This window comes from Limulus polyphemus, unplaced genomic scaffold, assembly GCF_000517525.1.
Source record: "Limulus polyphemus unplaced genomic scaffold, Limulus_polyphemus-2.1.2 Scaffold71, whole genome shotgun sequence".
Classification (NCBI taxonomy): domain Eukaryota; kingdom Metazoa; phylum Arthropoda; class Merostomata; order Xiphosura; family Limulidae; genus Limulus; species Limulus polyphemus.
This window is the reverse complement of record NW_013665681.1, coordinates 752,207-768,962: the sequence shown is the minus strand read 5'-3', so window position 1 is coordinate 768,962 and position 16,756 is coordinate 752,207. Positions and strand designations below refer to the sequence as shown.

At 33.6% G+C, this 16,756-nt stretch overlaps 1 protein-coding gene across 1 annotated transcript in view; it reads left to right on the top strand.

Moving 5' to 3' along the window:
* Positions 1-1,981: 1,981 nt before the first annotated feature.
* Positions 1,982-16,756, top strand: part of LOC106465910 (serine/threonine-protein phosphatase alpha-3 isoform-like) — a 44,853-nt gene continuing 30,078 nt past the window's right edge. Inside the window, exons 1-2 of the mRNA XM_022394399.1 lie at positions 1,982-2,384; positions 10,247-10,452. Coding sequence (XP_022250107.1) covers positions 2,277-2,384; positions 10,247-10,452 — 314 coding nt within the window. The 5' untranslated portion in view covers positions 1,982-2,276. The remainder of the gene's footprint in view (positions 2,385-10,246; positions 10,453-16,756) is intronic.

Genomic DNA, 16,756 nt, shown 5'->3' with positions numbered 1-16,756 from the left:
AGAGGAGTCATTAGAACCTTTCACTTCTGACAAGGATTGGTTCTGAATATCAGTTGTTTCTGACGTTTATATGGCTTGCAAATAAGATTTTTCTTGTGTTTGTTGTCTTTTTTCATGCTCAGGTGAGAGGAAAGATCGACATTTAGAACATACACAGATGAAGTGATTTGAAACGAGCCTTCCATAATGATACTTTTTTCTAGCTCGATCCTCGAGGAAAGTTAACAATACAGACCGCCTCTAGCGTGATAACGTTGGTCTCTTTTTACCGGCATCGTAGGCAGTAAACATATGGCAGATACGCTATTCGTGGCTCAAACTTTACTTCTTGAGAAATCGTGTCATTGCTACTCTGCCATCTAGTGTTTAAAATGCGTACAATTAATTCTATTATATTTTTGAAGCGTTATGCTAGGTAAAGTAAGTAACATACAATTGGATAATCGATATTATTATTATTATAGTTTTGCTTCATTTTGGATAGTTGACTTTTTAGTGCGTGGCTGTAAAATGTTCTTAATTTCTAGTGCCTGAACACGAGAATATTGTGTAACGAAATATAATAAACAGTTTATCAGAGGATTTAAGTGTTCTGATAGGATTGTAAGAGCAAGGCTAAGGATAAAGTACAACTCTGTATTGGTGGCAACCTCAAAGCATAATAGCCTAGTTTATCCCAGTTCTTAAAAACACTGAGTTTTGAATAGCATTTCTTTTAAATGCTGATACTACTTTTGATGAGTTATCAGTCGTTGAAACAAATTAATTTATATCTTATATTCGTATTATATATATATATATATATACGTTTGGGTATGTCGCTTGCTTATTTGTATCTAAGTACAAAGCTATACAATGGGCTATCTGTACTGTGTCTACTACGAGTATCAAAACTCGGATTCTATCGTTATAAGTCCGTAGACTTAGCGCTGTGCCACTGGAGGGCATGTGTATTACATTACGAGAAAGTGAAAGTGGCTCGACTATAGTTGTGGGATAACTTTTTCTGATTTTAATGTTATCTTTCAAATGTTTCAAAATCAATTAGTCGGTATTAATAGTTTATTTTTCAATTAAGGGTCAGACATAAAAAGCCAATATCTACTATTTTCGTTATTGTAAAAAATTTTACAATTGTCAAGAGATGAAACTGAAAGATGCTTACTCCCTGTAAAATGTCTTTTTCTACATAACTGGATGATGTGAAGGAAAAGTATTCATGATTTGTTCATTAAAGAAAACGTTGTTTATAGAAGTAAAGTACAAAACTTTTGAATGTAAAAGTCACTTGTTCTCGAGCTTAACAGGTTACTGATTACATGATTACTGTATCATGGCGACAAAATTGTTAGTGGTCCTGAAATACTGTGCTTCCTTATGGTGTTTATTAATGATAAGTTCTATTCTTTGTTTGTTGGTTTTTAAGCACAACTGGCTATCTGTAATATACAATAAGCGAGGATCGGATCCCGAAGTTTAGCGTTTCAAGCCTTCAAGTTACATCTGAACCACTGGGAGGAGTGAGAAATGTAGATCACTGCCGTTCTCGAAAGCAAAAACAACAAACAAGCATAGCCAACTGTGATTGGTGAAAAACAAAGTGAAAGTGAGGACAAAAGATATTATACTTATTTAGTATCCCATCAAAAAATATTATATCCGAGGGTATTGAAAAAGATTTTTAAAAAATCGTACCCAAACAAAATCGAAACAAGTTGGTTATTTACTCGCATATATGAGAACTTTTAACTTTCCCTTTAAAAATATATTCCATATTTTCTTTTTATGGGTATTACTTAATAGTCAGTTTATACAACTTGTCAAGCCTGAAAGGTTGCTAGGATACAGTCACATGATTAAATGAGACTTGTGCCAGTGGTGCAACAGTACGTGGCTTGCGGGCGACAGACTTATGGTTAACTAAGTCGCGTGTTTGATACCATCGCGGTTTTCTTTAGTCAAGTGCCGGAAATTGCTCGGAACGCCACGTGTAATGTAGGCATAGTGTGTCATTCATCTGCCCCGCATTGCTTACTAGTTTGTTAGACATAAATTAGGGTTTCAGTTCAGTATATTCATTTCTAACAGCCTAAGTCACAAATGATATAGTCGTCGGTATTCCAACTAATTGACGATTAGTGAATTACCTTCTCACGGCAATAATTCAAACGATATAAAGAATACGAAGGGCCCTTTTTTATCCCCAAAGTAACAAACACAAGAAAGTGATGATTATTTTATGTTTCTAAAAGAAAGGTCATAATAACGTGTGACTTATGCCTTACTCTCTCTTCACTCCAAACAGAATGAACTTTAGGCCACAGTTGAACGTAGACAAAGTCATAGAACTACTGTTATCGGGGAAGGAAAGTCCAAGAAAGCAAGTAAGGAATACTTTTTGTATGTTTAGGTTTTCCTACTCAACACTACTGAGTTCCTTGAAACTGAAACACGCTTTCTAACATTTCTTAAATGATATATGTCTTTTCAAATATTATAATTAAAAATGGTCTAGATATCTTGTTTTTTAAAAGTATTTGTTCTATAATTTTAAACTATATTATGAAAATCATACTGAGTATTTAATAAGGTTTAAGCTATTTATTAGGAAGGTGTTCCTGTATTTATCAAACATTTGATTGTACTTTTGGTGCCTGCTAATATTTTGTAGTCTGGTGAATAAAAATTTGTCTTTATGTAAGAAAGTATTATAATAATAACAGTATTATAAAAACATAATAGTTTAATAGTAAACTCATGATTAAAATCCACATTCAAAAATTTCATTTACTCAATAAAAACAAAGCTTTATTTAACAGTGTTCTAATGTGTTTTCAAATTAAGAATTTTATGTTTATATTCGATCAGTTTGTGAATTTACAATTCTGCAACAGTTAAAAGAAGAAGAAATTATCTTTATTCGAAACGTAATCATACATTTAGCATTGAGTTAAGGCTGTGAATAATTTTTCAAAACATTTTTTCTCTAACTGATCCAAGACTGGGTTCCAACACCAAGAATGTGTTAACAGCATTTATATTACTCTACCTGAACTTGTAGGCCGCTGCTTCCTTATAAGGGCTCCAGCTTCGCGTAACTTAAAACTTAAGCATAACTTTACTTTTCGTTCCATTTCAGACCCAATTCGCCAAATTTCCGTTTCTTGAAGCTAATTGCGCTTTTCAAAAACAAAATATGTCTCCCATGAAATTCAGCAAAACATCTTCTTTTAATAAGCAGCGACTCGTAAATAAGATATCAGGATGATTATTTTTGTTTAACTACAAACGTATTTGCTGAAAGTATCATTTATCGCATTCACTACAAAATACTAAATAATGATAAACAATCAATGTTACCTAAAATTCAGTTATACATGTACTTAAATAAATATTTTCTCTTTAGATACCCCACGTAGAAGTGACAGTATTTAATATTTTTAATCTGAACTAAACCTTATACTATATATGCTATACAAGCAGGACAAAAACCCTGAGGGCTTTGGCATAGCCATCCCTAATTTAGAACTACTGGCAAAGGAAGGACAGCCAGTCAGTAGCATCCGCCGCCATAGAGCCTATGTCCGACTCCTAGAATCGAATAACGAGATTAACATTTTATAACGTGCCTATAGCGTGTTTAGCGGCATTGTGGATCTAACCTTGGACCCTTTCGATCCACAGACCGACACACTAACCATTACAATTTACAGGCCACGCCCGGCCCAACAATGAAATACAAACAAAACAAAATTACGTTCCAGTCCTGAAGAATGATCATTCACATGTAAGAAGTGTTTAAATAGTTAATAATATTGCTTTATTTAGCTTAATGTTTGGGTGTAATTAATTGTTTTCTAAAAGAAACTTGTTTCATTAGAGTGGTGTCGAGCGGGTACTCGCTGGTCAGGCTTGACTTATAAATCTTGTAAATATGTTTAAGTTTTGCAATTATAACACAGAAAATACATCGAACATTGAAATAATTTAGTAAGAATGAATGAGCTGTTACTTAATTTTAAAGAAATACCAAGTAATTTAACAAAGACAACACTCGGAAGCCACCCGCCCTTTATTGTTGAGTGTTAACGGTTAAACAGGTTGTTTCTTTGTTAGCATACTTTGTTCAGTCCTTTAACTATTGCACAGTAATACATTAGTTTGACCGAAAATGACGAAACAATTGCCCATAATACAAACATAAGTTTGAAAGAAAGTAAGTGAATGAACTAACTGAGTTCATCTTCACAAGTTTCAACTTGGAATAATTTAAGAAAATGCAGAAAAATATTGTTAATAAAAATCTTTGTACTAGTCTTTAAAACTGGCATTCAGTGTTTTCAATCCAGCACAATACCCCGACTGTCTTGAGTTGTATTCGCGTTCTTGTTTTAGAGCAAAGCCACATTGGGCCATCTGCCGTGTTCACCGCGGGGAATCGAACCTCAGATTTTAGCGTTCTAAGTCCACAGACTTACCGCTGTTCCACTGGGATACCAATAAAGAAGAGCAGTTAGTAACGAAAGGATTAAGAAGTTCTGTTCGTGCCATTTTTTGCTAATAAGGACAATAAAACGAGGTCATGTTCTATGACGAGATGTAAAAACCGCTTCAATATATATACAATGAAAAACTTGTTAAAATAACGATCAAATGTTAACGTTATAGAGAAATGTTAATTGTAGCACTTTAACCACTTTATGAACACAAGAATTAGAAATATGCCTTTTAATTTTCCCTTTTATTATTTAGTTATGTAAAAACATCGTTTATTATTTAAATACGGAACTTGAGCGGTGGAACATAAGGTTCTAATGTTTGTTTAATCTTCATGTTTAATTAAAACGTAATAAATATGTGTTTTTAAAACAGTTAAATCAAAATCGTTACCGAATGTTTTACATTTACAAAAATGAGCTGTATTGAAAATTACTTAATAACTAATACACAAATATATGTATATTTTTGACTTATTGCCATAATCTGATCAAAAATAATAATTTCTGTTTTTTCTTTTAGATTTTAATTGTTGTTAACTCTTGATAGCAAAAATAGCTAGGTGGACATTTTATAAACTTGGTTTACTCAGTTGTGAAATTTACTCGTGGTTCGTAATATCTTGCCAGGCGTGGCCAAGTTGCTAGCGTATTGGACTGGAGATCGAAGAATTCATGGTTCAACTCATGACGCAGCTGAACACCTTCTATGCCATAGGTGCGTTATAAAAGAAACTGTAATTTCTGTTAGTTTGTTCAAAGTTCTTGGCTAAAGGCCGGGTCAGAAACACCCAAGATTCAGGTATTTCCGTTTCTAATTTGGAACTACTGACCAGAGGGGTGACATCCAGCTAACAGTACCCGGCACCATCGTCGTTAATTTAAAAGTTAATTTTTAGTTCTGTTTATTTGTTTGTTTTGTTGTTAAGTGCAAAGTCACACAATCGGCTATCAATGCTGTGCACACTTGGGATATCGAAACCCTGTTAAAAAATCTTGAGACTTGCCGCTGAGCCATTGTGAGGCACTTAATTCTGATCTATAAAGTTAGCTTACTTTTGATCAAGTTATTAATATTCGCGTAGGAAAATATTTTGGACGTGTCCTAAAGTTTTTATTTCTATGTGACTTTTGTAAATACACCTACACACAAAATATGCAGTAATTTCAGCTTAGATGCGAGCTTAACTTCATTAACATAAAAATCAGTATGTTATGTACTTTACCATTTTTATATAATCTAGCCTGTTTTGTTTTTGTTGTTTTGTCATTTGTATTTGAACTAATTAGCATCACCTGATCGAAATATTATAAATTAGTATTGGAATTTTTCAACCTGATCGTCACTTTATGCGCACGTTCTTAAGTTGGCTGAACACTGTGAGATGTTACTGGTTTTATGGCTGAAACTATCGTTAATAACCAGGGTACTCAAGTGATGAATCAATGCATTCTAATCAATACAAGGTATAGGTTTCGTTTTGATACTATTTTATACTACTAGTCAGCGATAGATTTAAGTTAGTCCTAACTCAATATGCTGAGTTAGTAATGCATAATAATGTTCATTAGTGTAAAAATCAAGAACAGTACAAAATTAGTTGTTTACCCCTATGTTCTGTTACTAACGTTAAATTACATTACGCTAGAACCGACAAACTGTAAAGGTGTGAACTCTTTACTTACAAAAAAAACGTCTTTTTTATTCGTGATAGGTCTAAAACACATATAGGATAAATTAAAGAAACCAGACTTTTCCTTTTGAAAACACGTGTGATCGGGTTCCAGTCCTTTTTTTTTTTCGTCTGTTATTGCACAATTATTTTATCACAGTCTAATTGTGCATTAGTTGAAAACAAATAAGTAATAAATCTGTCATGTGATATAAAAAATCTATATAAATTCTTATTAAGAAACTATGTTTTCACCGTGAACAGTTGAAAACTTTACTTTTGGTTGCTGTTGTTGTTCACATTCGATTGAGTATTTCCAATTTATATAAAATTTATCATTCGTATCATAAACTGGTTATAGTCCGTAAAGTAATTTTTTTTTCGTATTGCATATTTATATTTTAAAGCAGAAGTATATTTTAATTTTACCGAAAAAGGCGAAACTGAGAGAATAAAAACAATTTGATAAAATTAATTTTAGAATATATGATATCATTGCTGCTATTTCGAACCGAAAGCACTTTATTTTTCCGCTGGTAAATGGCCATAAACACGAACTTTTTTCAAGCAGGAACTCTGATAACGGTTAAAATAACGTTTTGTAAACTGGTTCTTATGAAAAAACGTAAAATTTATCATTTTTAAAAGAACATTCGTTTAAAAGTATTATTTGTATGTTACAAAATATTACGTAATTCAAGCTTAACACTAGGTGGCACTGAAAATCTTATCATAGTGCGATCACGCTCGAGTTTAAGATGAGCATGATAGCAAAACAATTTGAATATAAATTTAATTGTTAACTTTTTAAACAAAAGTCTTATAATAATACTGTGAGTGTAGCTCGAGTTTTTTTACTGGAAGCACCCACGAGCTATGATATATTAATTTGTTTCAACAATTATGGCGGCCGATATACAAAAGTATATCAACAGAAAATTTTCTTATGTGAAAACAACAACAACAACAAAAAAAAACAATAAAAAAAAACACATCAGAGCTGTATTTTAATAATTATCAGGCCATCAGAGTTATATTTCTACAGGTCATCAAAACTGTATCTTAAAAATCACCAGGTGTATATCATAATTCATTAGGACACAGGAGTTAGACCAGATCTTCATAGTTGTATAGCTGTATGTTGCAAGTCAGCGGGACAGTAAAGCTGTATCTTCAAAATAATTCAGCCGTCAGAGTTGTGTCTTTAAAACTGTCAGGTCAACAAAACTGTATCTTCAAAATCACTAGACATTCATGGTTGTATACTATATATCAATGAGACATCAGAGTTGGATCTTTAAAATAATCAGATCATCAAAGCTAAATATTAGAAATAATCAGCCTAATGCGAGTTTAGTAAACCTGAATCAAATTTTTAATGTTATTGTTGCGTCAGCGAGGTCACGTGACTAGTGTCACGCCACGTTTCTAGAAGTATCTTGTTCCTTCGTGAATGCCCTAGCATTTGCTAGATATAGGGTAGTCTGGTATATATAAGATGGTCACAACGTGACGGGACAACGTGTGTAGGTAATGAGTAATTGAACTGCAGTCAGAAAGTATTGTTGAAGTTAACGTCGTTATTATAGTTTGTTATAGCGCGACTGTTGAAATTAAGTGTATCGTAAAGTTGTATTCGGAAAGAATAAACCAGTTTTATTAAGAAAGGACTTGTGTCGCTAAAGTTTCTTGGGAACGAAGTTACGGAAAATCAACTAACAAACGGAGACATAACATTATTATATTGCTGTAAGATTGTCGGGAGTGAGTAAACGTAGAATATTGGTACTAGCAGATTGCTGCTTTGCTTAGGGCTGTTATTCATTAACAAGTAGTATACCTACCATGGAAAAGATGGAGGAATCCAGTAAGAAAGACAAACAGTTTTTAAGAATTTAAGATTATCTCACATAGCAGAAAACCTCTTTTCTAGAGCTGAATTTTCTGGACAAAATAAGTTAAAAAGATATGATTTATACACACGGCCACATTACAACTGATCCTGGCTCGATGAGTTGTGAAACATCAGTGTGAATTACGGAGGAAGTGTGAAAGTCAGTAGAGTATTTTATTTTTAAATATACTGCATGGATATATATGTTATTAACTCACATACACAATACGTCCTAAGTTTCTGTGCATTTTAACAAACACATTTTTGTTACAACAGACAAAAAAATCAATTACAGCAACTCTTGAAACCAAATAACAAATGTTATACACCTCAAGCTTCGATAGTCCGTATCTTGCAAGCTTTCGATTTTATTTTGCGAATGACAAATATCACGTCATCAATGGAAATAATATGTGCTGCTATTTTAAACTTTGGAAATTAAAAGAACCTTAGACCACGCCTAACCCAATAGACAAAATATATTAATATAGATTTTAAATGAACATCAAAAAATCATGTTGGTTTTAATTGTTTTAATTATAAAGTTTTTCTTTTAATTTTGTAAACGTAACCAATTTTCTTTTAAGCAGAAAAAGAATAATAACATACGGGTAACATTATTTATTTTTAGATTTAATTTTATCTATTTATGTTTTCTGTCAGTAATGTAGAATAACAGAAAACTAGTATTAATAAGGCTATGAAGACGAGACTGGAGTAAATAAAAGTATTTATATATATCTTAATTATGTCTCCACAGATATACTGTTTTTCTATTATTTCTTCTTTTTCTTCCAAATTCTTTTCAATCGACCGCCATTCCTTCATTTCTCGGCAGATTGACTTCAAACTTGATAGGGTTATACTTTGGTCCAATGCATCCAGACACCTTTTTCATGTTTTTTTTTTATTTATACCTTTTAAGGATTTATGGTGTATCAAAGTCTAACAACCCAAAAATAATATTTTGGGCTTCTGTGCGATCATATTTACAGCAATAAAGTTAAAATTTGCATAGATATAATTTTTTGTATCAAACCCATTAACATACACAAAAGTGGGATTAGCTTATTTTGAATCATTTTTGAGAGGTCATAGCTCACAAAAAAACATAATTTCGGGGGGTTTTGTTTACTTATTATTGAGTTATTTTTATGTATTTTATAGGGTCAACAGTAAAACAGTCCAAAAATGTTTATTTTGGGCTCTTTCCTGTAGGGTCATATTAACAGCAATCGAAATGAAAACTGGCACAAATATACATTTTCATGCACCCACCAAATTCGGGGGGGGGGGGCTACAGAGCTCACAAAAGAGCACAATATTGTGGGTTTTGGTCAATTACAGGACAGTATTTGGCTCAATTTATATGAGATTTAATACAAATATGCTTTTTTACAGGTCCCACTTAAACATATAGACAATTGTGGAAGTTTTGTCTTTTGTTCAATTTTTCAGCGAGGAAAGTACAGTTTAGAGTTTTCGTAAACTATTCAGGTGTATTGCAAGCCACAAGCAGCGATATAGACATTTTTCGACATTTCTATGTTTTTCATGAATTTTCTGGTATCATAATTGGCCATGTTAGGATTGCGTGAAGGAGACATGTTGGATTCGCCCGCGAAATGTTGGCCTCTTTAATTAACAGTCGTTTTGATTAAAGCCAATTAAGTCTGAGCGTTTTAATCTCACTTTTTGCTGATAACGTAAAAGTCATCGAATTTCTTCAGTTGTGATTTTATCACTTTTTTAAATACAACGTGCTTTCCAAGTACCACGAATTTCTTCAGTTGTGATTTTATCACATTTTTAAATACAACGTGCTTTCCAAGTACCACGAATTTCTTCAGTTGTGATTTTATCACATTTTTAAATACAACGTGCTTTCCAAGTACCACGAATTTCTTCAGCTGTGCACGTTGTATTTAAAAAAGTGATGAAATCTTTTCAAGTATCACGAATTTCTCATTTGAAATATAAATATCACAAATATTCGACTGTTTGTTATATGCTACTTACATGTGTATCCTGGTTGTATACTTGACGTTACTGTTGTGTCCCTACGTATTATGTTGTTTTGATAATTATATGAGCTGTTGTTTTATAATTTTGTTAGTGATTAATCAAAGCTATAAACTATTTCAATGTATGATCAATTGGCTATGAACGTTGCACATTTTCAGGTCCAGTTACCAGAAATCCAAATTCGCCAGCTTTGTCATGTATCCAGAGAAATCTTCTTGAATCAACCCATGCTTGTGGAACTAGAGGCTCCAGTTAACATTGTTGGTGATATTCATGGTCAGTTTAGTGATCTTTTACGGCACTTCGACAGGAATGGTTACCCGCCGGAAGCCAATTATCTTTTTTTAGGGGACTACGTAGACAGGTAGAAACACCATATTTCTCAGCTAGCGTCTAGTAATTGTTTGGAGGCTGTCTTTTATGATATTATGTGAATACCAGTTGCACGGGCGGTGCTAGCCCATTGGAGACCCCAAGAGAGTAATTTTAGACCTCCTTCCTCACCCCGTAAAAATTACAACTTGTAATATTTCCATAAACCAAAAATACAGCAAAACAACACACATTAATACACTTGTTAAAAAGTAATTTCCATTTACACACTAATACCACTGTGTTGGTGTCTTCCTCAACTCTTCCGCAGTGTTTTTGTAACGAACTCGGCAGCAGTCAGTGTACAGTACATGCACCGCACGAGCGCCTGACTAAGATATGTCTTGATATTGCAAATTTTAAACGTTCATCGGTTACTGAGTGATATGTTTTTGGATCGCTTTCAACGAAAACACTTTTTCTTTTAACTGAATACAACAATAACACAGGCAAAAGTCAAAGTTCTGATGAAAACACAATGCTCGTGAATCGTGATGGGGTGTAGGGGTTCTAAACAATTACTTAGTTTGCTGATGAGTAGCTTCGCCACTGCCCCGTCGTTTATACTATGCACTTATCCGTATCATTAAAAACAGCACATAATTTATTCATGTTTGGCAAATGTAAAAATAGATATACGAATGTTGTGTATTATACGGAGTTATGTTTTCCTTTTGTGAATAATTTTGATTTTCACTTGAACAGAAAATAGTTCTTAAATTATTCGTCAGAAAAAAAAAGAAGAATCATTTCATACTATGCAATAAACCGAGATGATTGAGTCATTCCTGGGTAAAAAGAAATGAATTTATCAAATAAGTGTTAGATTAATAATTGTTCTTAAATAATTATTATGTTTCAATAATAAAGTATACAAGATTCAACATACACTGGAGGAGTTAACGCGGTTCTAATTAAGAACATTTATGTTATAATACTCTGACGAGTAATGCTTGACAGGAAATGTTATAATATTGTCACTTCATTCTGGGCTACACTAATATAAAGTGATAATATTGTCACTTCATTCTGGGCTACACTAATATAAGGTTATAATATTGTCACTTCATTCTGGGCTACACTAATATAAAGTGATAATATTGTCACTTCATTCTGGGCTACACTAATATAAAGTGATAATATTGTCACTTCATTCTGGGCTACACTAATATAAAGTGATAATATTGTCACTTCATTCTGGGCTACACTAATATAAAGTGATAATATTGTCACTTCATTCTGGGCTACACTAATATAAAGTGATACGCTGATCATTCCATTATGAAACTACTCCCATTTCTCCAGCTAGATTTTGTTTACATTTCTTATTTATGCTAATTTTGTTCACTTGATAATTTATTGTAATGTCAGAAAGTATCTACCTTCAAACTGTTTCGTTGATAACCATTGAAACTTTGATTCATGAGCCTTTTTATAATGTTGACCTTTGACCTGTATCTCCAAAATAATTAATAGATTAGTCATTGTTGCCAGACGTGATTGAACTTCTCGAAATAAATATTTTAAAGAACCTACCGCAAACACACACACAGATATAGTGGCATAAATAGACATATAAAAAAAATCATAACTCCGTTCGCTGTATACTACACATAATCAAAAATACCTGAGGTGTGAAAAAAAGATGCGTCCGAAAAAGGATTTAGGAATCAAAATTGGCGGCGAAACTGGTAGCTATACACTGGTACCGTTGACAAGTTTGTTGAATTTCGCGCAAAGCTACACGAGGGCTATCTGCGCTAGCCGTCCCTAATTTAGCAGTGTAAGACTAGAGGGAAGACGACCCGCAGATTGTGAGCCGAGCGCCATAACTACTTGGCCATGTCGGGCCAGCATTGATAACAATTTTACAGCAAATATTCATTCATTACTTAGCCAGACCGCGTTTTTTGTTTAACTTTGGGCATGATGGTGGGTAAAACAAAATACACAACCTAGCTAACTAATGAATGAATATTTGCTGTAAATTTCTTATCGGTGCTATAATTTAGGCTGACAGTTTTGATTTTATTCTTTTAAGTTGCACGCTAAACCCTTTTTTGTTTCACACCTAAGGTGTTTTTGATTAGATATCATGACTTTTTTTGTCAATACACACTAATAAACCATACCAAATAAGAAAGTGACACTCGATAGTAACCAACATTAGCTTTAGGATCACAACCCTATTATTCGGAACAAACCTATACTTTACAGAACCAATCAGATTCTTTAAAACATATGGTGGTAGTTTTTCCTCTCTAGTTAATAGTTTCCTTTATAGTAACGCCATGGAATTTAGATTAACAGTTTCTTGTCATTATCCCCATGCGCTCGGTACAGCCGTATTAAGCATCATTATTTTTGCTAATTGCTGAAGCTAATATCGCGTGACGCTAAACACTCTTTAATTAGAATAGTTTCATAACATTTAATAAATTTGTGCTGAACAGCTGGCAATGAATAATCAATAGTAATCGTCCACCTGTATGATTCTTTTGAAAACTTGAGCTAGAAACTACTAATCTAGTTTGCTTGGCCTAACCAATACTTGTGTATCTGCACGTCCTTTCACCTTATAGTTTTCCTGCTATAAATCAGTCGTCTTTAATCCAAATGACAAAAAATTAAAAACGATCCACTTCTACTCTTAGGTGAAGCTGTAGTAAAAATGTTAGACCAACAGCTCACGTGACTATTTTGCGTAGGCGTGCGCAAAAATTTTCGTTAAATTCGAGCAGTTTTTGTTGAATAACTTTGCACTTGTTGCTTATATTTACACCGAGTGAGACTCCTAATTGTAGGTTGTAAGACCTACCAGTGTGTCGAAATTGAAACAAATCCATAAAAATTAAGTATGTTTTTCTATCAAATAAAATGTCAGTACTTTTGGTGCGAAGAAAACAAATAAGAAGAAACTCAATCAAAATTGGACATGTTATATCTCGGGTATTTCTTAATGGATTGCCTCGATATTTGGTATGTGAAGTAAGAGTCCAGTGGAGCACATCAGCTGAAGATATATGATAGTTTGGATTACCAAAATCCAAGATACAGAAGGTGGGCAATCGCTAAACTATCACTACTGTTAATAACACACAGTGTGTCCTGCAGGTTGTTTTTTTTTTTTGGCGGTAAGACACACAGTAGTGTGTTTTGATAACAGGGGCAGTATATTGATAAACTTCATACTCCAGGGATGAACTATACACACACACATTTAACTTCAAAATATTATTGAAATAACGATTGATATTTAAAACGAATAGAATAACTATTGAATTGTGCTCAAAAATACGTAAGCACTCGAATTTAAAATTGTGAAATTGAAAAGTTTATATCTGTGGGTTCTCATTTCATGAGCAAAATCCTTTATTTGTCCTTCAAGTTCAGAAAAAAAAAACATTTTGAAAACTTTGAAATTATCGGATAAATATCAATCAAATTCGCTGTGAAATAAGTGCTGCAGATGTAACTTGTGTGATTAAAAAATTCACCAGACAAACTAGTTTTGAGTGAGTGTACGCATAACTCCAAATAATGTTACTGAAAAATTTATACATACTACGGCGATGGAAAATTTTTTTATGGCTATGCTTTTTGATGGCAGGTGCATGTAGACTTATAATTTGAAATGTTACTGTAGTGAAAAAAAAAGTTTGAATCGTGATTCATTGTTATGTAAATTTAAGCAAAATGTCTATTAATAGTGTTCTAAAAATTCAGTCATACAAATTAGCCATAGGAATTCTCCATACAAATATTTATATCTCAAAAGTGATTAATATGCCTCAGAATGAGCAAACGAGTACAGTAAAGTTTTCATGACGGTTCGTTAAAAGGATTTCATTCACCAGTGTGAGCTGCTCGTGACCTAATGGTTAGCGCGTCAGGCTTCGTATCGGAGGGCCCAAGGTCTCAGAAGTAATGCTCTGAATACGCTCCCTACTTACAGCTGTGGGTGTGCTATAAAAAGTACATTTTTTTTCTAATTATTCGGTTCAAAGAGCCTGACAGAATCCTTCGGGCGACGATCGCTGTGGGCTAACAGCCCTCTCTCTGATCAGCAGTTGAAAATTAAGAACGGATATACTTGAACCACAGGGATCTATAAACTGTTTATTTAGCCCATGTACACATAAGGTGCCATTCAACTTGAAACTTACAGTTCTAATATATTGAAGTTGAAACGTGATAACGTGAATATTTGAATGTTTAAAGAACAATGTGGTAGTATTTTAGCCAAATCTAAAGTTATAAATCAGTAAGGTTCTTTAGAATCTAGAATAGTAGCTTGCGAAATTAAATAATATTCCCTACTACAAATATAATATGTATTTATCGATTATTTTGGTTTTCAAAAGATCATTACCATCGACATGAAACTGTTTTAACAGCACAGACTTTTTTAAAAGGATATATAAAATCTATGTTTACATGCTTTAAAATTTAGAACTGTTGATACTGTGAAGTTTTTCTGAAAAGGAAAAGTTTTCAACAATGTTTCGTTGCATATTCGCCATTAACAAATGTGGAGAAATTATGTTTTCTATTACGATCATATTTTCCTTCTTCCACAAATGAACAGTTCTTTCCGCATCAAATATCACAACAGTATGTTCTACAGTACGGCGCCCTGTATTGACGAACACTGTATAGTTTAGTATCTATCTGCTCAGTGTTCTATTAAATTTATGGTTTCTTCTCCAAACGACGCCTTCACTCAGATAGATGTATCTCGAGTTCCAACAGACGAAGGTAATTTTTCGTTGCGGTTTCTGTATCAGTGCATCAAAGTGAATGTGACAATTGTCTTGTGTCGCCAACGGTGGAGGACAGAAATTTTCTGGAACGTCGGATAGATGGGAAATTATGTCTTTTTTTTTTCTCTGTGGAAAAGAAGAGCTTTTGGAAAATCAGTGGGTTTCACTGTCATATAGTTGTCACATGTTGTTGTAAACTTGCCTATTTATAGGCGTATGTAAAGAGATCTACGTTTACTTATTATTAGCTAACCGGTTTTCGTTTTGATTATTTTTAAAACTAAAAAACATGTCCTACAAACCAGTTGAAGAATAAAATATAATAATTTACTTTAGTTTAAATCCTGCACGTTCATCTGCACAATAATTCTGAAGTTCAAAATAACAAATGACTAAAGTTTTAATTTCTCTCTCTATATAGGATTGGAAACTTTTTAACCAATTCAGATTTCAGTAATGAGTTTCAGGGGAAAGTGGATAGAATTCCAAACACATATTATTGTCACCTGAAATACACCACTAATTGATCATCTAGAATCCACGGAACTCTTCTGGCGTCAAATTTGTGTCACGTAACCCTTCACAGCATTCATTAGAAAAAAAAGCATGTATAATGCGGCTATATACCCACATACATGCATGCAAAGCATGAAAAAATTCTCGAGCCAATTACTTGGACACACACGCACACATAACGAGAAACGTGTTCTTTCATACAATAAAAGTTTACATGACTCAAGCAACTGTTTTTACTTATTCTCACTCACTAATTTATAACAATCCAGCGACTTGTTGTTATGCTGTGTCATTATGAAACCCGATATACTAATAAAGAAATATGATGAAATCGGAATGCAACTATGTGACCGGCCAGGTGGTTAGGGCGCTCAACTCGCAATCTGAGGGTCGCGGGTTCGAATCCCCGTCACATCAAACATGCTCGCCCTTTCAGCCGTGGGGCGTTATAATGTGACAGTTAATCTCACTATTCGTTAGTAAAAGAGTAGCTCAAGAGTTAGCTGTGGGTGGTGATGACTAACTGCTTTCCCTCTAGTCTCTCACTGCTAAATTAGGGACGGCTAGCGCAGATAGCTCTCGTGTAGCTTCACGCGAAATTCAAAACAAACAAACCAATTAAGTGATAGAAGGGGTGACGTTGTATATAAGAACGCAAATCTTTGAAACGGGGATCTTGAGCTAACTTTCAACAGCAGTGTTGTTTGGTGGGTTGTTAAGCACAAAGCTATACAATGGACTGTCTGTACTCTTCCAATCACAGGTATCGAAACCAGACTCTTAGCACGTAGACTTACCGTTGAGTCATTGAGTCCTGTATTTTTTTTGTACCATCAGTGAGGAAAAACCCGCTTTTCAAAGAGAGAATATCGTTGGACTTATTTTTTCAGCAACGTTTTTTACGTTCATTCAGCCTTTGCGCCAACTCATGTCAATGAGCTTTTCGAGTGCGAATAAAAAAAATGTTCATTAGGTAACCTGTTCAGATAGTGTAGAGAGTAAGATGAATGTAGGATC